Source organism: Choloepus didactylus, chromosome 13, assembly GCF_015220235.1.
Source record: "Choloepus didactylus isolate mChoDid1 chromosome 13, mChoDid1.pri, whole genome shotgun sequence".
Lineage (NCBI taxonomy): Eukaryota > Metazoa > Chordata > Mammalia > Pilosa > Megalonychidae > Choloepus > Choloepus didactylus.
In genome coordinates, this window is record NC_051319.1 from 41,690,428 (window position 1) to 41,713,675 (window position 23,248).

General features: G+C 33.6%; 2 protein-coding genes across 6 annotated transcripts in view; one reads left to right on the forward strand and one right to left on the reverse strand.

The window, feature by feature from the left end:
- Positions 1-1,512: 1,512 nt before the first annotated feature.
- Positions 1,513-23,248, reverse strand: part of GIN1 (gypsy retrotransposon integrase 1) — a 38,301-nt gene continuing 16,565 nt past the window's right edge. Inside the window, exons 3-10 of one of the 4 annotated variants that reach the window (XM_037802278.1) lie at positions 22,746-22,852; positions 21,455-21,600; positions 19,918-20,051; positions 18,011-18,316; positions 10,250-10,441; positions 9,975-10,151; positions 9,291-9,576; positions 1,513-2,461 (exon numbers count right to left, since the gene is read on the reverse strand). In XM_037802278.1, coding sequence (XP_037658206.1) covers positions 2,187-2,461; positions 9,291-9,576; positions 9,975-10,151; positions 10,250-10,441; positions 18,011-18,316; positions 19,918-20,051; positions 21,455-21,593 — 1,509 coding nt within the window. In that variant the 5' untranslated portion in view covers positions 21,594-21,600; positions 22,746-22,852 and the 3' untranslated portion in view covers positions 1,513-2,186. Of the gene's footprint in view, positions 2,462-9,290; positions 9,577-9,974; positions 10,152-10,249; positions 10,442-18,010; positions 18,317-19,917; positions 20,112-21,454; positions 21,601-22,745; positions 22,853-23,248 lie in introns of those variants that run through there. The other 3 variants (XM_037802277.1, XM_037802280.1, XM_037802279.1) reach the window with 3 other exon arrangements.
- Positions 20,280-23,248, forward strand: part of PPIP5K2 (diphosphoinositol pentakisphosphate kinase 2) — a 128,038-nt gene continuing 125,069 nt past the window's right edge. The window contains exons 1-2 of one of the 2 annotated variants that reach the window (XM_037802261.1): positions 20,280-20,544; positions 22,391-22,472. The gene's annotated coding sequence lies outside the window, so the exon portion shown is untranslated. The remainder of the gene's footprint in view (positions 20,545-22,390; positions 22,473-23,248) is intronic. The other variant, XM_037802260.1, reaches the window with a different exon arrangement.

Here is a 23,248-nt window from a genome sequence, read left to right on the forward strand (position 1 = left end):
TAGTTGGTTCTTGCTTTAATTTTTTATTTGAAGAATTTAGACAAATTCATTTTATGTAATTATTGATACGATAAAGTTTAAATTTACCACTTGTTATTTATGTCCTTTTTGTCCTATGAATTATTTGTTCCTTCTTCCCTCTTTTTCTGCCTTCCTTTGGGACAACTGAATTAATTTTGATTCCATTTTATCTTTTGTTGACTTATTACTTATAATGCTGTTTTATTATTTCAATAGGTGTTTTACAGATTATACTATACATCTTTAACTTACCACAGTCTACCTCCAAGTCATATTATGTTACATATAATATGACAGCTTTCTAACAGTATACTTTTTAATCAACTTATATGAGGTCTTTATAAAATTAGGATAGTGATACTCTTATTTGTCGTAAATACATCTATCTTTAAAATTTTTTGTGATGTTTTTATATCTCAAAGTGCTTAAATTTTTGCATCGTTGAAGCTATAGACTTTTCCTCCTGTGATTTCTTTCATTGTTTTTATAATTAAAAATTCCTTCTTTAAGATATTGGATAACATTTGCTCATGCTTATTTCTAGTTTTCTTAGAGTTTCTTTCTGGAATTCTACCCGTAATTCATTTGGTTTGTGGTATAAGATGTGGTCCTAAGTTAACTCCCAAACACCTTTATATGATATTAACATAATTAAATCTTTCTTATTTAAATTGGTAACTGGAATACTTAAGGTCTCCATTTCCAATATCACATATTACCATTCAGGATGGTTGATGCAAGTAATATGTGAGATAATTTGTAATGATTTTAAGAAATGTTCTATCCCCTACCAATGCTACCAGCCTTGTTTAGGTTTTCATTACCCATCATCATTGCAAAATTCTATCAACCAATCTCCATGTCTGTTTTCTCTCCTTCTTTAATCTATTTTTTATCAGCTGCCAGATTAAACTACTTAAGTAGTTCTGATCATGACAACTCCCTATACAAAATCAGTGATTTTCAGAAAATAAAAATTTAGCTTGTCATTCAAAGGCTCCCATAAGGTTCCCTACTCACCTTGTCAGCCTTATCTCCCCTTAACTTTGTATTTTTTTCTAAACCCAGTGTAGACAAAAAAAAGCCCTTAGCCCTTCTGTGAATCATTACTTTTTATTTTTCTTCTCCCTTATTTCTTTTGTACTCACTCACCAAATCCTATGCATTCTTCAAGGCCTAGCCCAAATGACCCATCTTCCATAAGCACAAACCTACTTAGAAACAACCCCCTTTTTTGCCTCCTTAAGTACACTATCTCTACTTCTCTTAGGGAATTTAGCACTTTCTAATTGTAACCTCTGTTGTACATGTCTTATAAGTTCTATATTCCTTACCAGATTATAAGCCCCTTATGGTGCATTTCTGACATCTTTTTATATTCCCATAGTGCTTTTCTCTGTGCTTTACAAAAAAAAAAAAAAAAAAAAAAAATTGCTGAATGAGTCATGAATAATGCAGAAATTATAGCTTAAAATCTTTGATATTGGTTATTTTATGATTGTTATTTACTTCTTTTTCTTTAAGATTGCAGAAAAAAGTCTTATTAACAGATGCTTTGGGCTTAAATATATATTATGGAAATGAACAAATGGTCCCAGAACAATAATATAGTTTCAGACCTTATCTACCTACCACAGTGAAATTACCAATATCCTATAAGAGTCCATTAGACAAACCCAAATATTTTTCCTACAATATTATTTTTACACACTGCAACAACAAAGAGAGAAGTTTCACTCAATTTGTTGTTATGGTTGATTCAATATTTATTAATTCACTACTAGGCAGTTAGAACCTATTTTTTAAAAAAGAGAAGTATCCCAGAAAAATTAAAACTGAAAACATTGTATGGATACCAGGGAAAGAGTTGACAGTTTTGAGCTGGAAATTAATTTACTTTCTAAGAAGCAATTGTGTTTTGCCTGTTCTCTTTTTAGAAAAAGTGAATTCTATATATTATGTTTCCTCTGACTTTATACATATATACACTGACATTCAAACATGGTCACAATTTTAGATAAATAAATAGTTACAAAAAAAACTTCAAGATTTAGTCAAGGGTATGTCAACATACTTCTTCTATACAACCTATTTTGATAGATGAGACATTAAGATTCAAGGGTTATACACTCTAAACAAATGCTTGACATGAATTTTGGTATTTACTAACTTAAGTACTCAAGGACTTGGTTTGAAGAGTCCAAAAGACTGAAAGTCTGCTTTTCAAGAGTACCACGATCTTCTATCAATGGAGAGATTTTGGCATGTCTATATTCTAATAGTTCATGATCTTTGCTTGATGTCAGTAATTCATTATTGACTACACCAATTGTTGCATCTTCTACCAGAATATTTGCTTGGTATGCTCCAACTGGAATTTCAGGCAATCCAATGTAGTCATGATCTGCCACTACTGAACCTTGTAAGAGATAAAGACTGTCTGAAAAAAGAAACATCATAAGTTTGTCCATTAGAATAATTAAAAGATAATTAAAAATAAATTTTAAGTTAAACAATGGTAAATAAAGAAAAAATTCCAATTAATAAAAATTACCCATTAAGATTAATTTTGGCGGGGGAGGGGGAGAAGTTCTTGTCTACTAAATAAATATACATGTCAAATATTGAATACAAGAACATATAATTTTGACAGTTTATATTCATCTAATACAAGAACGATCAAGGATTTTAAAACACGCAGGCTTTCCTGTTCTTTTGACCTAACAAATAGGATTGTTAAATCCTTATATTTACAACTTCAGATAATTCCCCAAACTTTATAGAATCCAAAATAGGAAAATAATACCAAATTGCTATAATATGATGAAGAAATAAACTAAAACTAAGATAAAATTCCTAGAACCAGATTTATGCGATAGCAATGTGTTAAGTAGAGAAGTTACAATGAAGTAGCTTAAAAGTTTAGTTTATTTAATTCTGATTTAATACCAAAATTCTCAGGAACTTTTAAGGTCTAGTTAAATCTGTACCAAAGTATTGATAGGGAAGTTTCCTTATCAGCATTTTATTCTATTTTGAGAAAATTTTTCATCACCATCAGGAAAAAAAGAATGCTCAAATGAATGTTAAACTAATATCAAAGCAGCAGCATTTTTATATATGAAGGTTAATGTACATAAAAAGATTCTTTTTTAGCTGACATTTTAATTGATTACAACAATGAACTTTTCCTCCATAGCTGATTAACTTCCTGGACACATATCTTTTCTTTCTGTATTTTCTCCTAAAACATTAATAGATGCTCTTAAAGATGTTAATAGCTTAAACAGTCTGCACATTTTATGTTCAAGAAATAACAAAAGGAAGATTAATTGCCCATTTACTTTAGAGCTGGATGAAAGTTTCTCCTAGCAGGTATATTTGCAAATACAACCTTCTACCCTATCTATCCCCACACTAAGATTTAAAAAGCTCACAAAGCCTATTTCAGTATCAGAAGTTCATGTATTTAAAAACTTCCAACTTACAAATTTTGATAAATCAAACAAAGCTATGCTTTCTGCCAAAAGATGGCCTGGGTAAGCTTAGACTTATATGGCCCTTTAGTTTTGCCCATTCAGTTCTCCATAAGGCAAAGTGTGTTTGGTCATTTAGTTTTGAGAACTCTTCCAAATTTAGCTCCACCAATTATAGTTAATGCTAAAGCAGCGATCAGGTGAAATTGCTGGTAAGAAGATGCACATATTTATGAAAAAATAAAAGTACTGATAATTGAAAGTGGTAAGAAAATAATGGTTTCCATATGCTGATATGAGATGAACTGCTGGACAAGAAGAACAATTCTCAAAGATGTCTAATAGTATCAAGAAAGAAGAAAAAATAATCTTTGAAATTGAAAGCTTTTAGAGTGGGCAGCTAGAAGTTGTGTTGTTAAAAATTCAGCATCAAAATTGGCTACTCTCCTACTGTTAACTGGAAAAGGCAAAGTAGTAGTTTATATGGGAACTTAAAAAGGTTAGGTATGGTTAAAGTATTGCTGATGAAATTTTTCTAATAAGCCATGGATAGTTCCATAGGTTAAAGATCTTATAATGCTGCAAAGTATTACTGAAGGCAGACACCATAGCTCTTAAGGAATTTCTGAAGATAACTGCAGATATCTTAGATGAAGAGCTTTCAATCCCAAAATATTTTTTTGATACAGAATGAAGGTCTATTTTAGAAAAAAATGTCCAGTAAGACATAACATTGACAGGGAATAACTTACCTAAATTTAAAGCTGTTGGAAGCTACCAACTTTATTTGTTGGAAATGCATTCAGAGACCTTGTTACAGTGGACTTCAACTTCATCTGATTTTAAGGAGTGCTTCTGTATGTGATATATTACATACACATACATACATATATACATACACCCTTTTTCTTTTAAGTAATTGATAAACTTTAAAGTACCTTATTGTACTAAAACTATAATAATAACAGATTATACTCAGGAAATTCTATATAAAATCTTTTTATATGCAACGGAAAATTACTCTGAAGATGTCAAGGCCTATTTACATAGGAAAAAAACCAACCTCTCAAAACAAACATCTCAACACAATATTATTTAATTACAATAAAGCTTATCTACCAAAAAAAAACAAAAAAACAAAAAAAACTTGGGGCCTACAGACATGTTGAAATGATAATATTTTGGCTATACTGGTTTATATAAGATATATTATTACAATCATTTTCATTTCTGTGCTTTTTGAATAATTAGAATACTTAAAATTACATATTACCTATTTTTGCATTATATTTCTATTGGACAGCACTGCTCTAGAACTACACTGAATTAGGGATATAGAAATGAACAAGACACAGTCTTGACCCTCAAGACACAGAGTGAAATAAACAAGCATACCATTATAAGGAACACTTCTACATTACACAATAGACCTCACGTATTTTTCCTCTGTCATTCTACTAACTCACTTATTGTTATGACACCTGACGAAAGCATCATTTCACTCTTTAACCAGCACTGTTTGACTTACTTTTCCTTATGTAGTTTTTTTTTTTAAACAGTTTTATTCACACACCATACAATCCATCCTCAGTGTACAATCCATGGCTCTTGGTATAATCACATAGTTATGCATTCACCACTAGAGTTAATATGAGAACATTCTCATTGCTTCCAAAGAAAAAAATCCCATACCCTTTATATCCCCCATTACTGACATTTAGCTTTGGTATAGTGTCTTTATTACCATTAATGCAAGAGTATTACAATGTTACTGTTTACCATAGACTTTAGTCTACACTAATAGTATTTTTTCCATATATCACCCTATTATTAACACCTTCTAATAGTGACATATGTTTGTTCTAGTTCATATAAGAACTTTCTTATATTTATACAATTAACCACCATCACTATCCACTCTCGGTTTCACTAAATTATACAGTCCCAGTCCTTATATAGTTTTAAAGAGTAAAATGAGATTAAGAAATAGATTTTTTAATTTCCTTAAGGAAAAATAAAATTAAATCCAAAGTGTGGTAGCTTGGAGCTATGTACTCCCAGAAAAACATGTTTTTAAACTTAATCTCTTCCTGTAAGTGTGAACCTATTGTAAATAGGACCTTTGGATGTGGTTACATCAGTTAAGGTGTGGCCCAACTGAATCAGGATGGGTCTTAATCCTATTCCTGGAGTTCTTTATAAGTAGAATGAAATTCAGATACAGAGAGAGAAAGCCACAGAGGGAGTAGGCAGAAGCTGAAAGTCAACGGAACTTAGAAGAGAAGGGAAAAGCTAGGAGAGGCTGCCATGTGCATTGCCCTGTGACAGAAAAGGACCAAGGAACCAGGATAGCCAGCAGCCAGCCCCAGAATGCCACAGTAGTCTTCTGGGAGAAAGTATCACCTTGGTGATGCCTTGATTCTGAACTTCTCCTAGCCTAAAAATTCTGAGTCAATGAATTCCCACTATTTAAGCCAACCCATTGTTTGGTGTTTGCTTTAGCAGCCAAGAAACTAAAACATAAAGTCTCACAAAAGTCTGAATGATTTGGATTACCTATTTATTCTAATAAAAAGAAAAGAACAAGGTTTCAAAATACTTAATTTTCTTATTCTGAAGATATGACCAGACTAATCCTATATATAGCTTGATAATCCTAAAACTATTTAGAAAGTTTTACCATACTAGTACATCCTTCTTCATGATAAAATGACAACTAATAATCATTATCATTATAATTGATAACCAATATTAACAATAGAGCAAACGACATGACTATTAGCTTATAACTAAGAGGCCAAAAGAAGGCTCTTTACACAAACTATATTAATCATAAAGTCAAGACCATGGGCTTGATGCCATAGGGACTAAGCTTTGCTTTGTGTCATGAATGCAGACCATAATTGTGGTAGGTAGAATAATGGTCCCCTAAGATGTCCACGGACTAATCCCTGGAACCTTTGAATATGCTGCCTTACATTATCCTGGATTACCCAGTGGGCCCAATGTAATCACAGTGCTCTTAAATGTGGAAAAGGGAGGCAAAAGAGGAAGTTGGAGTGACCCAGTGTGAGAAGAACTCAACCTGTAATTGCTAGCTTTGAAGATGGAGGAAGAGGGCCACAAGCCAAGGGATGTGGGTGGCCTCTAAAAGCTAAAAAAGGCAAGGACACTGATTCTCTCCTAGGGCCTCCAGAGGAAACACAGTCTGGCCAAAGCTTGGTTTTAGTTCACTGAGACTTGATTTGGACTTCTAAAGAACCTAAGATCAAAATACGTGTGTTTCAAATCTAAATTTGTGGTAGTTTATTATAGCAGCAATAGGAAATTAATAATGAAAAATATTTCATGAATGGGAGATTTTGACTGTGAAGGACAATCAGATAAAAACTTTTTTTGTGAGACAGACATAAATCTATCATAATACCTCCACCAAAACAAAACAAAAAAATTATTCAAAATCTATGTCTGCACTGTGAATGTAATTAGAGCCACTGAATTGTATACACGAAAGTGAGAAATTTAAATGAGAAATTTTAAGTTGTATATATTGCCACAATAAAAAAAAATCTATGTCTGATGGAATAGTAGGCCAATAACATCATTTTCCCATTCAAAAGGGAACATTATGATTATTAAGAGACATTATGGTATGTCATAACAGTTCTTGTTGTGATTTCATTAAAATAATGAGTCTGCAAAGGTTCTTGGCATTGAACTACATGAAATGACAAACAGGCCTGCTTAAAATAGTAATTATAGACATAGTACTGTGCTCCCTCTACAATATACTCTAGATAAGAATAGATAAGAAGTTGGCAACAGAAGCATATCTGCTTTAGACAGGAAGTCTTTAATACAGTTATGAAACCTCAAGGTTGGTAGTTGTAATGGCATGTGCACACACAATTTCTAGTTCTTTTGGATTCAGCTCATCTAAATTCATGCCAAATAAAAAAGGTGCATGATTATTCAAAGACAATGTGTTTGCTTTACATTCTGCTCAAAAACTATTAAGCTTGTGAGTGAAGATTTTCAGGAAAATACATGATACTGAGGAAAAAGATGGCAGAAATCACACTTATTTTGAAATTCTATCAAAAAGAGAAACACAAAAAAGGGACCAAATGGTAATCAGCAACCACATTCTAGGATGGACAGATAAACATTTCCCTTGGTCAAAAGAAAAAAAGAAAACCAATTCACCCGTAAAATCCCAGGTCCCTTTATGTGTACACCAGTATTAATATTGACAAATTCCTTATATTACAGAAAGAAAAATATGCAGAAATTCAAACATAGGGCAAGAATTATACTGCATTTGTTTAGAAACTGTTCTGAAATACTCAGGTAAAGCAAAATATTTGGTCGTCTTTCTGAGAAAGTCTTTGGCAAGAGCAAATTGCAAAATGTTGAAACAGATCCTGATACAGCAACACTTTAAATATAACTTTTATATTAATTAGGGAAAGTTAACAAATTGGAAGGAAATGAATTCTGGATGCCAAAGATTAAGGAGAAAATCATGCTGAAGAAGAAAGGAAAACATGTACCTGTACAATCATTTTCTTCTACTTAACTTGTACAAGGGAGAGATTATAAAAAGTAGCTTGGAGCTGAGAAGCAGCACAAGAAATGAAAGCACTTATCTTCTAACAAAGAAACTGAAGGTACTTGTGAGTTTTCAGAATTAGAACACAATCGAAGATAAATTGTCTGGCTAGAACAGCTGACTTTGTCACAAGCAGAAGGAAAGATACTAAGAGCTTTTAACACCATGATTATGGCCCAGATCAGAAGCAGAGTTGAGCTATCACTGAGTAGCCCCAAGGGGTTCATACCCTAAAAAAAAGGTATAGGGTAAGTGAAAGTTATTTCTTATTGTTGTCGTTACTGTTATAATTTACATAGGCCTGTTAAAATAACCTAGTTGCTGCTGTTCATATTCTTTAAAAAAAATTACTATATTGTATTTCCCATAAATGTTACTCAATTTCAAATAATAATGATGCTTTATCTTTGCTTTTTAGAAAAAGTACAATTAACTGGTTAAAGTGTCAGTTAACTCCCCCAAGTTATCCATCTCAGAGAAACTCTAGGGGATAGGTAAAACAGGACAAAATAAAAGTCTTTATAAAGTAAGCCTTAATTTGAAAGTCATGGCCCCAATGTCATTTAGCTCTACTCTATGAAAGAAAGGCTTAGAAAGATCAGGATATCTTGACTGTTCAGAACCATTCACATTTTGGGGCAAATATAACCTCTTTAGGGTGCTATCACCTTCTTATAAGCACTTTATAGCATTCTGAGTAAATCCCACCCTACACTCTCATCTGTCCCCACTCCATGACCTGCCTATAATTAAAAATTAATATTTTTTAGTCCCCTAATATATTTGTCTCAAAACTAGATTCTGGACAGTATGTTTATTTTTGGCATTAATGATTTTAGTTGCTGGTTTCTCATGCTCAAATGAGAGACAAAGTGACTAATAGGATATTCTGAAAGTAAATATAGAGAAGATACAATCCTTCTGTAAAACAGGTTCAGTATTTCCCACATGAACTATGAAAATACAGTGGAAATCAGAATACAATCTCTCACAAGCCCGAGTTTCAGAACAAACATTCTACTAAAGACTACTTGGGATATCTAAAACAATACCCCATTTTATAAATATAAAAATGAGAGGGAGAAAGAAAACCTAACCAAAGAGGTGGTGGTGGTGGGGGGTGGGATTTTTAGCCTTTCTCCTTATTTAAAGAAAGTAAAAATGTAGCAACTGACATTTACCTTGTTCACTGGATTCTCGTATATAGGGCTTGAGGTGGGACATTTTGATAGGTCTTTTAAGTCTGGAACCAGTGTTGTCTCTCAGGACAGCACATCCATTTTCTGTAATATAGTCTATGACACAAGGGCCAACCCATTCGGACTGGAAACGACCATCCTTCCACCAATTTTTCCTTTGTCTTAAAACTTCATGACCCACTTTTAGATGAAATGGATTTAACTGCTTTGGTTTCTTTTTAACAACGATCTTGCTTTTATTTAGTTCATCAAAATTGTTGTTCTCCATCTAACAAATGCAAAAGAGAAAGAACAAAGGGATAAATTAGTTATAATTTCTTGAAGACAAACAATATACCAAATAATAATACTAAGAACAATTATTTATTGAGATGCTGCTAAGAGGTAGGCATGAATTCTTAAAACAGTACTTCAAAGTCACTATTAGTGCTCCACTTTATATATAAGCTGATTGGGGTGATCTTACTGTTATATCCTGAATTTCATAGCTAACAGGAATACTGTCTAATCAAGACAAGCAGAATTTAATAGAAAAATAGTTTGCTTATGGGTATATCATATGTGTCTGTATGTATGTATGTATGTATATGTGCACACATAAAATGAAAATTTAAAAATAAATGGTCACTATATCGATTATATAGTTTTTCTTAATAACAGAATTACCTGGCTGGCTCTAGTTGTCTTATTTTCCATTATTTTATCAGCTTCTTTAATTGCATCTAGAATTTTTGCAAACATACTTGTATTATCAGCATCCACTCCATGAAGACTATCTGAAGTCTCAGGAACGTAATGATTTCGATTGAACATTTGAAAATATGGTGTATTTTTAGTAGGTTCCTATTTTAAGGAAAACAGGAAGTTTGTAATGAATACTTATCTAGGCAAGAAATAACCAGTCATAATTCAGAAATATAAAATTATAAAAAGGCACATACTAAGTGAGTTACATTGAAGGCAAATGAAACAGCTGATAGGTGATCATCCCAGTTGTTTGGGTAGTCAGCACAGTGTTTGGAAAGAAAGGTTTTGATTGTGCTAGGTGTACTTTCAGTTGGATCAACAGTTTGAGAGGCATGAGAAATTACAATATGCTTTGTGCCAAACAATCTATATAGTTCAACATTGATCTGAAAAATATAATAAAACAAAGCTAAGTTTTAAAAAAAATCTGTACTTTATTTTTCCATTGATTAAAAAAAAAGCTTAAAAAGAATTTGAATCTTGTCTTTTTCGTTGATCACAGAAATTCTACATAAAACATAAATAGTTTAAAATAGTAGTTACCATTTATTGAGTCCTTATCATGTGCTTGTCAGTAAGCTAGGCACTTAACATTTATGTAAATGTTTATCACATTTAACAACAATCTTAGATATTAGTAACCCCATTTTTAGGATAAGAAAGCTGAAGCCTTGAGAGGGTAAGTGCTTCCCAAAAACATACATATAGTAAGGAAATGGAAGAGCAGAATTTACACCAAATCTGAAACCACATAACATTTTAAATCAGCAGATAGTTTACCAAATAAATTGTAGGTCACGTAATCTAGTTAACAGCTGTATGACCTTGTCCAACTCAGTGACTCTCTCTGTACTGTTATAACATCTGTAAAAGGAGGAAATTTCTACCACCATGCAACTCTTTTGAGGGTTAAATAAAGTTTACATAACATTTAAAACAGTTCTTGGCAGGTAGTAAGCACCTTATTAATTTTAAACTGCTACTATTATGGTTATTGTTGTCATCATCATTATGGATATGACCTAAAAAAAGTAAAAATTGAGTTCTGAAAACTTCTACAACAGTAAGCCTGTCAAATGTAAAATAATTTTCCTATCTTACCCTTCCAACTTTGTTTTTCTTATTAATTTTAATTGCATAAAGCTTTGGCAGATGAATTTTTTTTTAAAGAATATTTTATTTCTTGTTGATTAATTGTAAGCAGACAAGAACATAAGGATAACCAAAAAAAGCAAAGCCAATAAATGAGGGAAAAACAAAATATTTCCCAAGTTCCCTTGTAGGTAGGGATGTCAGTGGAAGTTGCAGGGCTCTTAAAAGTTGTTGGGCAGACTCAGCTGTTGCTAGCCTTCACTGCCCATTGCTCTTCCCCTTCTTTTTGCCTGAAATGTGGCACGAGCTCTGGAGGCCATATTGTCAGCACAAGATTGAGAGTCACACCAAAGATGGTGGAACACAAAGCTAGGAACATGGATTCCCAATGACATTCAGACTACCCTCCAAGTGTTGGACTGCTTGGCATTCTTTTACATGAGTACATAATAAACGCCTATTGGGGTTTATTTATTGGGGGGGGGGGAGAGTTTTCTGTTATTTGCAGCTGAATACAAGTCCTAGCTGATAGCTGATACCTGTACTAATTCAGGGTGCCTTATTTTAAATTAAAAATAATTTTTTAAAAATCCCAGAAAATATGTGTCATTTAGGTTAACTTCAATCTGAAGTCCTGATCAATAATTTTAAATGGCTGATCTCTGGAAAAGGCTTCAACTTCTCTGTTTCAAGAGGATGACTTGGCATAATGCAGGGACTATATTTGTGGGATGCTATCTCAATATATCTTACCCCATCATTCTTTTTTTTTCCCCCCATCAAGGCAGATATTCCATTAGTGGTTACAATTATAGTTTTCTACAGGACATTGTTTTTAAATTAAAGTAGTAATTTTTCCATTGAAAATATTTATTCTCTTTCCTTCAGAGGTTTAAGAAAGTTCTTTGTGCATTTCATTGAAACAATTTAGCAAATACCGTATGCTAAGATATGTTAGAAACATCTGTATTTTCATCCATCTGTACAATAAACTTCCCGCATTGTGTATCATGTTCTAATCTTATCTCAACACTTTAGCAGTGTTTTCTATGTCAGTATCTGCTGATAAAAGAATACATTTTATATTGTCACTGTTATGCTTTCTGAGTAATATTTGAGCCATTTTAATCATAGCAAAAGAACTTTTCCAAATCATGTGACTTATTTTTTGTTATTAAGAAATCTCACAAAAGAGACTTATAAACATTTATTGTTAACTTTAGTAAATTTTTCTAAAGACCTGCATTGAGTGTATCACATGACTTTAAACATAACTGGAAAAATTTCTGGCTAATCATAATGGCTTCATACGATTAGCTAGTATTTTGAAGTAGTATATGCACTTAGTCTAAGTTTCTTCATTAATCAAAGTGGAAGTGAATCAATATTTCAAATAGTCTTCTTGAAAACTTTTAATTTTGGTGGCCAGTTTCCTATCAGATCTTTCCAGTTCATATTTGTTTTTATTTCATTAACGTGTTTGACAAAGGCTAGTACTAGGAATTAAGTAGAAGTGTCAACTCTATCATTTTCTTGTGGCCAGTGGGTGTATGCATCATTTCAGGACCTTTCCACCACCTAGACGTTCTGTGAAGAATAGTTGGGTTAAAACTAGATAATTTCATTCATAAATTCAATTAACCACTGAAAGCTGAAAGCAAAAGAATCAGTGAGGGGACCACTGTAAACTCCCACATGTTGTGGATTCTGTTTCTCTCAACATCTCTCACACACCATATGTGACACACAGTCTTCTGCTTTGTTGACTGAGTCAGTGTGCCAGTTTGAATCAGATACTTCTGATGCGGCCTTGAACAGAAATGATGAATGTGTTGTTGTGAACTGGAAGAAAGGCGATCCTTGTTTTAAAGTGGCAGAGAATTTGGCAAAATTGGGTCCTGGTGTCAGATGGAAGGAAGAATTTGAAAACGACAACCTGGAATACTTAGCTGAGGAGATCTCCAGACTACATGTGGAGGATGTACCCTGGCTTCTCCTTGCAGCTTACAGTACAATGTGAGCGGAGAGAGATAAACTCAGAACTGAACTCTTGGGTTCAAAGAAACCAGAGGCTGATGGCTTGGAAAATTACAGGCTTCCAGGGGGTGGAATTCCAGAAGCTACAGCTACAAACATGGAACCCAGCCGCCATTTCAGTAAAAGCCAAGATTGGAGATGAAATTATCCAGAAAGGATTTGTGGAAACTCCTATTGTCTGATGGCTTTGACCCCTGCATGCTTCATGCAAAGCCAACAGAATTTTTGCAAGCTCTTTACAGACAGAGCTGCTGCCAGTCGGGACTGGAGGAGAAAGACAAGGAACAAATTAAAGGAAGAATTTCTTCAAAGACAGAGCCATGGAGGTTGAGGTCTGGAGTCAAGAGGCCTTGGGCTGGGAGAGTGGAACAGCCCACACGCATGGAAAGGGTGAGTTTGCCCTGGAGGTCGAGGGTGGGCATTCACCTCGATGCTCTGGAAGAGTTTTGCCAACCGAGGTCCCAAAGAGGGTGGAACACATTCCCACGGAATTGGGGAGAGCCTGGCTGCCACCACACTGTTCTGAAGGGGTTGAGCATGTGTCCCGGAGATGGAAAGGAATCCGGGAGCTGCCCCAATGTTTGAGGAGGGTGGGGCTGAGAAGGTGGTCTCCCCAGTGTGTGGATATGTTGGAGCACTCACCTAAGCGTTTGGAGAGGAAAGGGCTGCCAAAAAGGCCCTTAGGACGGGTTAGACTCCCACTCTCTCAAGCCCCAAGGATGCAACATCGTTCTGTAAATGACTCTCAGACTTTGAAATCTAATGGAGTTTGTCCTGCAGGTTTTAGGAACTGTTTTGGTCCTGTTAACCCTGTTTTCCTTACTGTTTCTCCTTATGGCAATGGGAATGTTTATCCTATGAATGTCCCTCCTTTGTATATCGGAAGCACATAACTTGTTCTAAGTTCACAGATCCAAAGCTGAAGGAGAATTATGCCTTAGGACCCAACACGCCTATAATTGATTTTGATAGGATCTTGTACTTAACTTTTGTTACTGAAATGATTTAAGTTTTGTGATATTGTGATGGAATGAATGTATTTTGTATTTGGAAAGATACTGTCATTTTGGGGTCCAGGGGGTAGAATGTGCCAGTTTGAATGTATTGTGTCCCCCAAATGCCATTATCTTTGATGTAGTCTTGTGGGGCAAACATTTTGGTGCTAATTAGATTTGCTTAGGATGTGCCCCACCCAGCTGTGGGTGATAACTCTGATGAGATATTCCCATGGAGGCATGGCCCCACCCATTCAGGGTGGGACTTGATCAGTGGAGCCATATAAATGAGCTGACTCAAAGAGAAGGAATTCAGTGCAGCTGTGAGTGACGTTTTGAAGAGGAGCAAGCTTGCTAGAGAGGAACGTCCTGGGAGAAAGCCATTTTGAAACCGGAACTTTGGAGCAGACGCCAGCCACATACCTTCCCAGCTAACAGAGGTTTTCTGGATGCCATTGGCCATCCTCCAGTGAAGGTACCCGATTACTGATGTGTTACCTTGGACACTTTATGGCCGTAAGACTGTAACTGTGTAGCCAAATAAGCCCCCTTTTTATACAAGCCAACCCATCTCTGGTGTTTTGCATTCCACAGCATTAGCAAACTAGAACAGTCAGTATCAATCTGTACACATTACTAGTAAAGCTTCATTTATTTCTTAGATTAAAAAAGAAATATAAACAGAAGTTCTAATATTGCCTTCCCACAAATTGCATAGTTTTACACATGCCACTTTGCAGACCACTGCAGTAACAAAACACCTAGAAGTCTCAGTGACTTAACACAACGTATTATTTCTTGCTCATACAAAGTCTGGGTGTCTTTGCAAGGCACTGTCCTCTACTTGGTGATTCAGCAAACCTGGATTAGAGAGGTTCCACCATCTTATCGTGTATTATCTAGAATATTTAGTCAATTCCCCAGAGAAAGAGCAAGACAGGGAGACTGAAGAATTGAACATGGGCTTTTCACTGTCTCAGACCAGAAGTGACACACATCCATCCATTCAATTTTCTTGGCAGTTCTTTAGTTAATTAGGCTTGCTCACCTGCAAGAAGCTGGAAATAGAGTCTTCAAGGTTCGGAACAATAGGAGAACTAGAGATTGCTGAGCACTAGTAATTTGTACCACAAATGCAAGAGATGATTATGCATATTTTAATCACAAAAATATAACAGACCACCATGATAATATGTATAAACCAAAAAATTAAGGAAAAATCTATAATCCCATCATTCTTAAAGTAAAAAAAAAATTATGGTTAATTTATGAAAAATTATTTTTTAGTTTATATCCATTTTTTTGCATAGTTGTGATGCTATAATAAAGTTCTTTATCCAGATTCCTAATTTAACAATATGTTGTAAATATTTTTGATGTTATTTCCTTTTCTACATAAACATAATTTTTAATGGCCATAAAATATTTCATCATATGGCTGGACATCTTTCTGGAACTCTTCCTTTCTTTGAATATTCAGGTTATTTCCAATCTCCCACTGATAAAAAGAGCACTGTAATAAGTACCATCTTAAGAGTTGTTTTTATACTTTGGATAATTTCCTTAGAATAATGTCTTAGAAATAGAATCATTAACCAAAAGGCAAAGACATATTTTTGATTCTTAATGGATCTTTAACTAATTGCCTTACCAAAAGGTTTAGTTTTGAGTTTAATGCCACCAATAATGTAAGTCTGTATCATTCTACTTGTAGTCTATTTTATGTTGTTACTATTTTTGCTGACTAGAAAACCAAAAGATGGTGTCTTAATTCACATTTATCTGATTACTACAGAACAGTTTTTCCATATGTTTATTAGTTTTATTCCCTCTGTGGATTATCTGTTTTGCTATTGACAAATTTTATTAATTTTTTTGAATCTTGTATAATACAGACACTAGTCCTTTCCTACAGGGATTTGCTGTTAGTATTTTTCTTGGTCTGTTATCTGCCTTTGTGTTCTGGTTATTTTACCACACTTAGGTTTCTAATTTTTATACAGTCAAATTTGGTGATTTTTTTTTCCTTTGAAATTTATACACTTTCCTAAGCTTAAACATTATATTTAGCTCTAGAGATTTAAAAAAAAAGTCAAATGAATTTTCTACTAATTTTCTGTTTCATTTAAAAAAATTATCTAAAAGCAATTTTGAAATGTAGTATGAGATGCTAAAATTATATTATGTCTGTTATCTATGCTGTTAATTAAATGTTTACTAAATAATCCTTCCTTATTCGTGATGCCAGCTTTACCATTTTAACCAAAGTTACCAAATTCTGTGCCATCATGTCCCCCTAACATCCGTTGGATACAGTGAAAATTACTAGCTTGAGGTAGCTCAGTGTCAATACTAGATAAGGCTATATTCCTTTTGATGATGTTGTATCTTTGCAAAACTGGTTTTTCAGTGAAAGTTGTGATAAAAATTAACTATTGTATAAAAATCAATGTGGAGCAGGAAATAAGAGTGGCAGCGTCCAATCTGATCTAAGGTTTGACAAGGTGAGCAGTGCTCAATAGGTTTACATATTTTGTTATTAACTGTTTAAGAAGGAAGTAATAGTTTTTCTTTCAGTATATATTAATTTTTAAAATGGTTACTAAAAGTTAAAACATAAATGCTTATGAGGTTGTCTGGACCTGTGGAGAAAAAAGTTAAGATGGCAGACCTGGGACTGCTATCCTTTGAAAAGTTTGCTTAATAAGTTTGGCCCTTGTTTGGCATCTAGGAAGTTGGAATTTGGGAAGGTTCCCACCATTCTCTAATTGATAAGGATGGTTCACTGTGCCTAAACTGTTATATAAATAATACTGTTTATGTTGAACACCTACTTCCTTCTGGAAGTCTTGAATTTTGGGACATGATGCCAGGCAGAGGGTGTCTATGTGACCAGCCTCTAATAAAAACTCTGGGTTACTGAATCTTAAATGAACTTCCCAGATCGACAACATTTCACACATGTTGCCACAACTCATTGCTGAGGGTATCAAGAGTACACTGTATGATTCCACTGAAAGAGGTTTCTAGGAAGCTATTGCCTCGTTTCCCTGGACTTTGCCCCATGTGCTTTTTCTCTTTGTTGAGTTTGGTCTGTATCCTTTCACTGTAATAAAATCTTGGCCATAAGTATGACTATATGCTGAGTCCTGTAAATCCCCCCAGAGAATCAAACCTGGGGTGATCTTGGGGACTTCCAACACAGGACCTAACTACTTAATAAACACAACTTAAATCTTTTGGATGAAGACAATAAGGGTACCATGCTATCTCTGTTTATTCTTATACCAGTACCTTGTCAATTATAAGAATTTAAAAATATATCTTGTCTAGTAGTCATTACATTTATTTTTTAGAATTTTCAAATACATTCATGACTACTTATTCTTCAAAGTGAATTTTAAATAAGAAAAAGCTCTCTTAAATGTTAATTAGAATTATTTTTATAAATTGATTTTGATTTAGGAAGAATCAGTTTCTTTCAGGATTATTTTCTTTTATGAATGTGATTTGTTTTTCCTTTTTGACAAGTTCCCTTTATATGTAAATCATAGATTTTTTAAGCTATTAAGGAAACAAAGATTATCTGATCCTACCTCCTTATTCTAGTTTGAGGAAACCTGACAATAGTTTTACAATTACTTAGTGATAAAACAAGTATTAAAATCCTGGTTTCCTAATTTCCAGTCCAAGTACTTTTGTACTATATATTAAATCTCATAACTGCAGCATTTATCTAAGCTTATTAAGTACCCATTATGTACAAGGCACTTGTTCTGGGCACTGAAAGGTGAGTAAGATATGCTCCCAGACATAAATAGTTTGTCTTACCTGATGAATGAACTCATCTCTTTGGTCCATTATTATTTTCTGAGGAGGTCCATATAAGAAAAATATATTGATAATGGCTTTAGTAATTTCTGATGCTGAAACATCACATAGAGGCAAAATCACAACCCATTTTGTAAACAAATCTGTCATGATTATAGCATATACATGACTTCTGTTGCTTGTATGAAAAGGTCCCATCAGATCAACAGTAACTATACTCCACGGATTTTCCACCTTGAGAACGCGTTGTTTAGGTGCTAGAACAACTGTATTTTTTGCTACTTGGCAATGCTGACAAGCATATACCTAAAAAACAGATTTACAATAAAGATAACATGTAGAAATGTTAATAGAGTCAACATAGTAAAGGTTATGTTATGAATCTGAATTTTAAAATGGTTAATAGGTACTTTGTGTTTTGATAGAGAAGATTCTAGACTGAGAATAATCCACTTAGTTAAAATGTCTATTCAGAATGATAAGAATTTATTAGTTACTACTATTATTAAATGACCATCTTAGAGGATCTTATTCTTCTGGAACATACTTTTGGTTTACATCCAAATATTTATTAAAAGAATATACCCTAAAACAAGTTTGATATAATTGTAAATCAGTATGTAAATATACAATAATTTCTATATATGAAAGATTTTTCCTTTGAAAGTTGTCACTATAAGTTCATTCATTCATTTATTCTCACCATATTTATTAAAAGATAATTTTATTCAAACAATATTTATAGATGCTAGAAACTGCTCTATGTCTTAAAAAAAGAGAATAAGGCAAAACAAAGCCTTAACTGTCATGGAGCTTTCATTTGTGTGAGGTAAGAGGTGATCAACTGCTCAACTTACTGATGGTGCCACTGCTCAATATATTTCTGGAATTCACTTTGGAAACTACTTTCAAAACCAACTTATAAGCAAAATTTTAAAAACCACCCTACTGCATGGTAACTTGTGATCTAAAATTTTCTTTTTCAGTGTATTCACTAGTTGTAATCCAAATAACTTCTGATTATTTCCAAAAATTGTATTCATTCTTAAATAAAAAGATTTGACAAAGATTTCATTGAATGTAAAGGAGTATGTGGCATGATCTGGAGGCAAATCCAAATATAGAGGTCTTTGGAATACCTATACAGATTCATGAACTGCAAATTCATAAATGATACTTAGTTGAATGCTGGTTTAATCCTTTATGGATGAAATGGAAGTCTTTTTCATGCACTATTAAAATTATTAAAAAGCTCTCATTTACATACCAAGGAATTCCTTCCTTTGGCAAACAGAGTATGCTAGAAAGAATAGGGATCAGTTTTTCCACCAGCAAGAACCCTAGAATTCCTAGGTGAATTTTCTATTAGAAGAAATTGAAGGTCCCACGGGGCTATAAAGTTACAAAAATCAGACTCATTTCTTTATCAACACAACTTGATTTTACATTTAATTGGTTTTGGATTTCTGACATTTGATATTTCTACCTCAAGATGGAATAGTCACAAAAGATGAGCACACACTGAGCTTGACTTATTATGAAGATATTCTTCCTCAAGCAAAAAGCTTTTCTGACTGTAATCAAAGAAGTAATGATCTAGTCAAATGAATTTCAGCCCCATTTAAATTCTACCTACACAAAGGAGTTTAACGATGAAAATCTGGTTCTATACTTAGAAAGGTATCTAAATCTGGTATTTTCAAGACTGTTCATATGATTAATTAGTGATTCTTTCTAGTTCAAATTATACTTTAATGATTTTAATGAAGAGTTGTGAAGGGGAATAAAGCTTCCTTTAAATGTTTAACTTCCGAGGCAAAAAGTACTTATGAGACTAAATCTAGAGCATTGATGAATTTTGGATATTAAAGACATTATTCAAAATACTCTAAATGCATAAGCCATACCCACTGTTTGACATCATTGGTCACAGAAGTCCAATAATAACTGGATTCCACTAGAGTAAGGGTTCTGGATATGCCATGATGGGCTCCAATGTCATTTTCATGGCATTCTCTTAGGACTTTGTTTTTTTCTTCTTCTGAAACAATTACCAAACGATTTTGTTTTCTGTCTTTTCCAACATAAAACAGCTTTTTTTCTGAAATAAATGATACCAAAAAGATAGAACTGCAATTTTTAGAAAAACTGAAAAAATATTTGCAGGTGCCTCCTAAAAATAGCATGAGTCAGCAAATGAATCACAGACAGATAAGCAACTTCCTGGAACAAAATCCAAAACAATATTTCATCACAGCTGCATTTTTGTAAGCAACCACTTCTCTCCAGTTTTTCTGGACTGAGTTAGAGGTGGGGATGGTAGAGTGTGAAAGTGGGGAGAATCTTGATCCTCAAGATAGTTCTGTTTTCCTCTGAGGATACCTGAGAAGAATGTGCAGCTGGGAAGCAATCAAGGAACGGAAAAAATCACCATCTCTCCAATGTTGGGCAGTTATTCAAACTCCAGAATATGCATTAAGCTACTAATATGCCTAAGCATGTGCTGAGTGGAACATTCCTTATTTGGATCAGAGGTAAGCAACTTGAAGGAAGAAATCTTATCTATCTTATTCATCAATGTGTCCCCAAGGCCTAGGATGTGATTGGCAGAAGAGTAGAGACTAACAATTGTTGCATAAATGAGTAAATAAATCAATGAGTGAATTCTCATTTTAGTCTAAGTGATAATGGATTTAGGCAAATAATCTTTAGCTTAAGGAAGTTATTGGGAGAGTATTTACAGGAAGAAATGAGCAGGCATTTATTTATCTTATAATTTTCTTGAACTGCTTTAGGGAAAACCTAATTCTGTACCTACAGGCAAAACTCCCATTAATATCACCATCATTCATTTACTTATCTGGCAATTAAATCTCTCTCTTACTTTGTAAGTGGGGACAAGGGGGAGGCGATTTTCACAACCTTTTAAGGTAAATATCCCACTGTTTTTCAAATATTTAATACATTCAGGAGACTTAAGATCAAACATAAATATAATCCTGAGAATATTTAATGGCAGTGGAAGGGGGAAACCATAAAAATACAGTTAATTCCTTTCATTTTTCACTTTAATAAACACATAGTTTTGTCAACATTTTCATATGAAGCATTAAATTAGTTCCTCTTTGAAAGTGGCATCAGTGCTTGAAAGTGCACCATTAGAGTAGGAACCACTTGAGTCAGCAAAAGCAGAAGTTAATTTTGGTGTTTTGTTTTCTTTTATGGTGTCATTTTTTGCCTATGATTTAAACTTCCCTTTAAATGCTTACTGGCCTTTAGTTAGCTTCAGTGAGATTTCTATTTTGCTTCTGACTGGGTGGCAGCATCAACTTAGCTAGTAATTGTTAAGGAACACTAATCACTGCAGAAATTCTCAGATTCCACAAAACATGTGGAAAAGCATCTGTATTAACCATATAGTCCAGGTTTGCATATTAATTTTACCTTTGAAGACAAATTTTTTTGCTGCTCTTCTTATACCACTTCTCTCACTTGGCAGTGTAGTTGGATGATATTCACCAGTTCGTTTATAATATGCAATCTGTTTAAGATGAAGGTCACCATTTTTTCCACTACGGACCATTGTTAACCTAGGGAAAGGTATTTAAAGATATAATTTAAGTGCTAAGCTAATTCAGTTGCTATTTCAGTTTAGCCTTCTATCATATTTCTGCTTACACATGAATTTAGCTTTCCCAGAATATTATCTATGAGCAAGATAATTGCAGTACAAAAAGGAACAGAATGATGTATATGAACTAAAATATTCAAATGTTATTTTGAGACAAATCATGACAAATTATCTTGTCTCTTTCCATGTGAAAAGAAATGCTGAAAATTTTCCATATACGGGGAAAAAAGAAAAGTACACTTCACAAGTCTTGCTTAAAGTCTCTCTTATTGTCACGAACTGTTACTTACATAAGATAGTACTGTTATGTGACATTTAAATGATGACAGGTTATAATGGAAAGCAATGTAGTTTTATATTACTTCTAAATATATTCATGGTTATTGCAAAATGCAAAGAAAAAACAAACTTCAAATTATATATGAGAAATATATATTTTGGAAATACTCAAGTGATAGAAGGTATTAGCTATGCCAGATCTTATACACCCTTCCTAACTATATATGACCTGTTCTTTCTTGAACAAAAATGATTTTTGGTCGTGTGTATAAAAATAGTAATCTGGCTTGGAAAAAAAATCCTGTTCTCTATTTTAGAATCTAAATAATATGGAAAACACTAAAAAGATAAAACCTTTCTTTCATATTTTTGGTTGAAAGGACCTACTCTGTGCTTTTCTCTCAGTCTGCCACCACCTCCACCCAACCAGATCCATTTTTGGCCTTTCTCTCCCTGCTGCTGTGCTCTAGGAGACTGACTTACAGACTACATTTATAGTTTTCCAGTTGGAATTGGCAAATGGAAGGCACTGGGAGGCAAATCAGAATGCAGGTAAATAAGAGGTCAGGATATTATTTATTTCCTTGCTCCTTCCTTGTTTAAGCTGCTATCTTCTTCAACTTCAGCCCCTATCACTCACACACTCGCACTCACACACACAAAGACACACACACACAGAGTGCCACATCTTTACTCTCTCTAGTTCTCAACTGGAATTCTGTAACATCATTTCTTCTCTTTGCTCCTTCAGTTCTAGGGGTGCTATTTCCTGCTATTGCTAATTTCCAGGTGCCATACTGGATTCTTTTGACTCAGTGTCCATACCTTTGTAAACAGTTTCTTCATTAAGTTTTCCTTAAAATTCCAGCAGAGTATGTCTTCTGTTTCCTGCGAGGACTCTGGACATTTTAAATGCTTAAAATCATGATATTCTGAAAGCAATTATGGATATTTACATACAACTAAAAGATCTAGGAATGACACTAAAATTTATATTATTGCTGAGAATGTTAGAACAAAGAAGAAAAGATTATGTCTATGAACCATGGTTTAAGTCAGCCTATTAAGTATTTTCTTATGACATACTTCTTTCCATGTTGAATAACCATCTTTCTAATATGTTCATAACTTCCAATGGTGCTGCCATTGTATTTCTAATCTCTGTTAATCTAGGTTAGCATAGAAGATAAACCATTAAAAAGAAAAGATTCTGCAGTGCTAATAGAGCCCTATGATAACCTAAGATAACCTAAGTATCTAAGGTTCATTGCTATTATAAAGTATTATAAAACCATTAATTTGTTTTAATATATATTCACTTTCAGTTA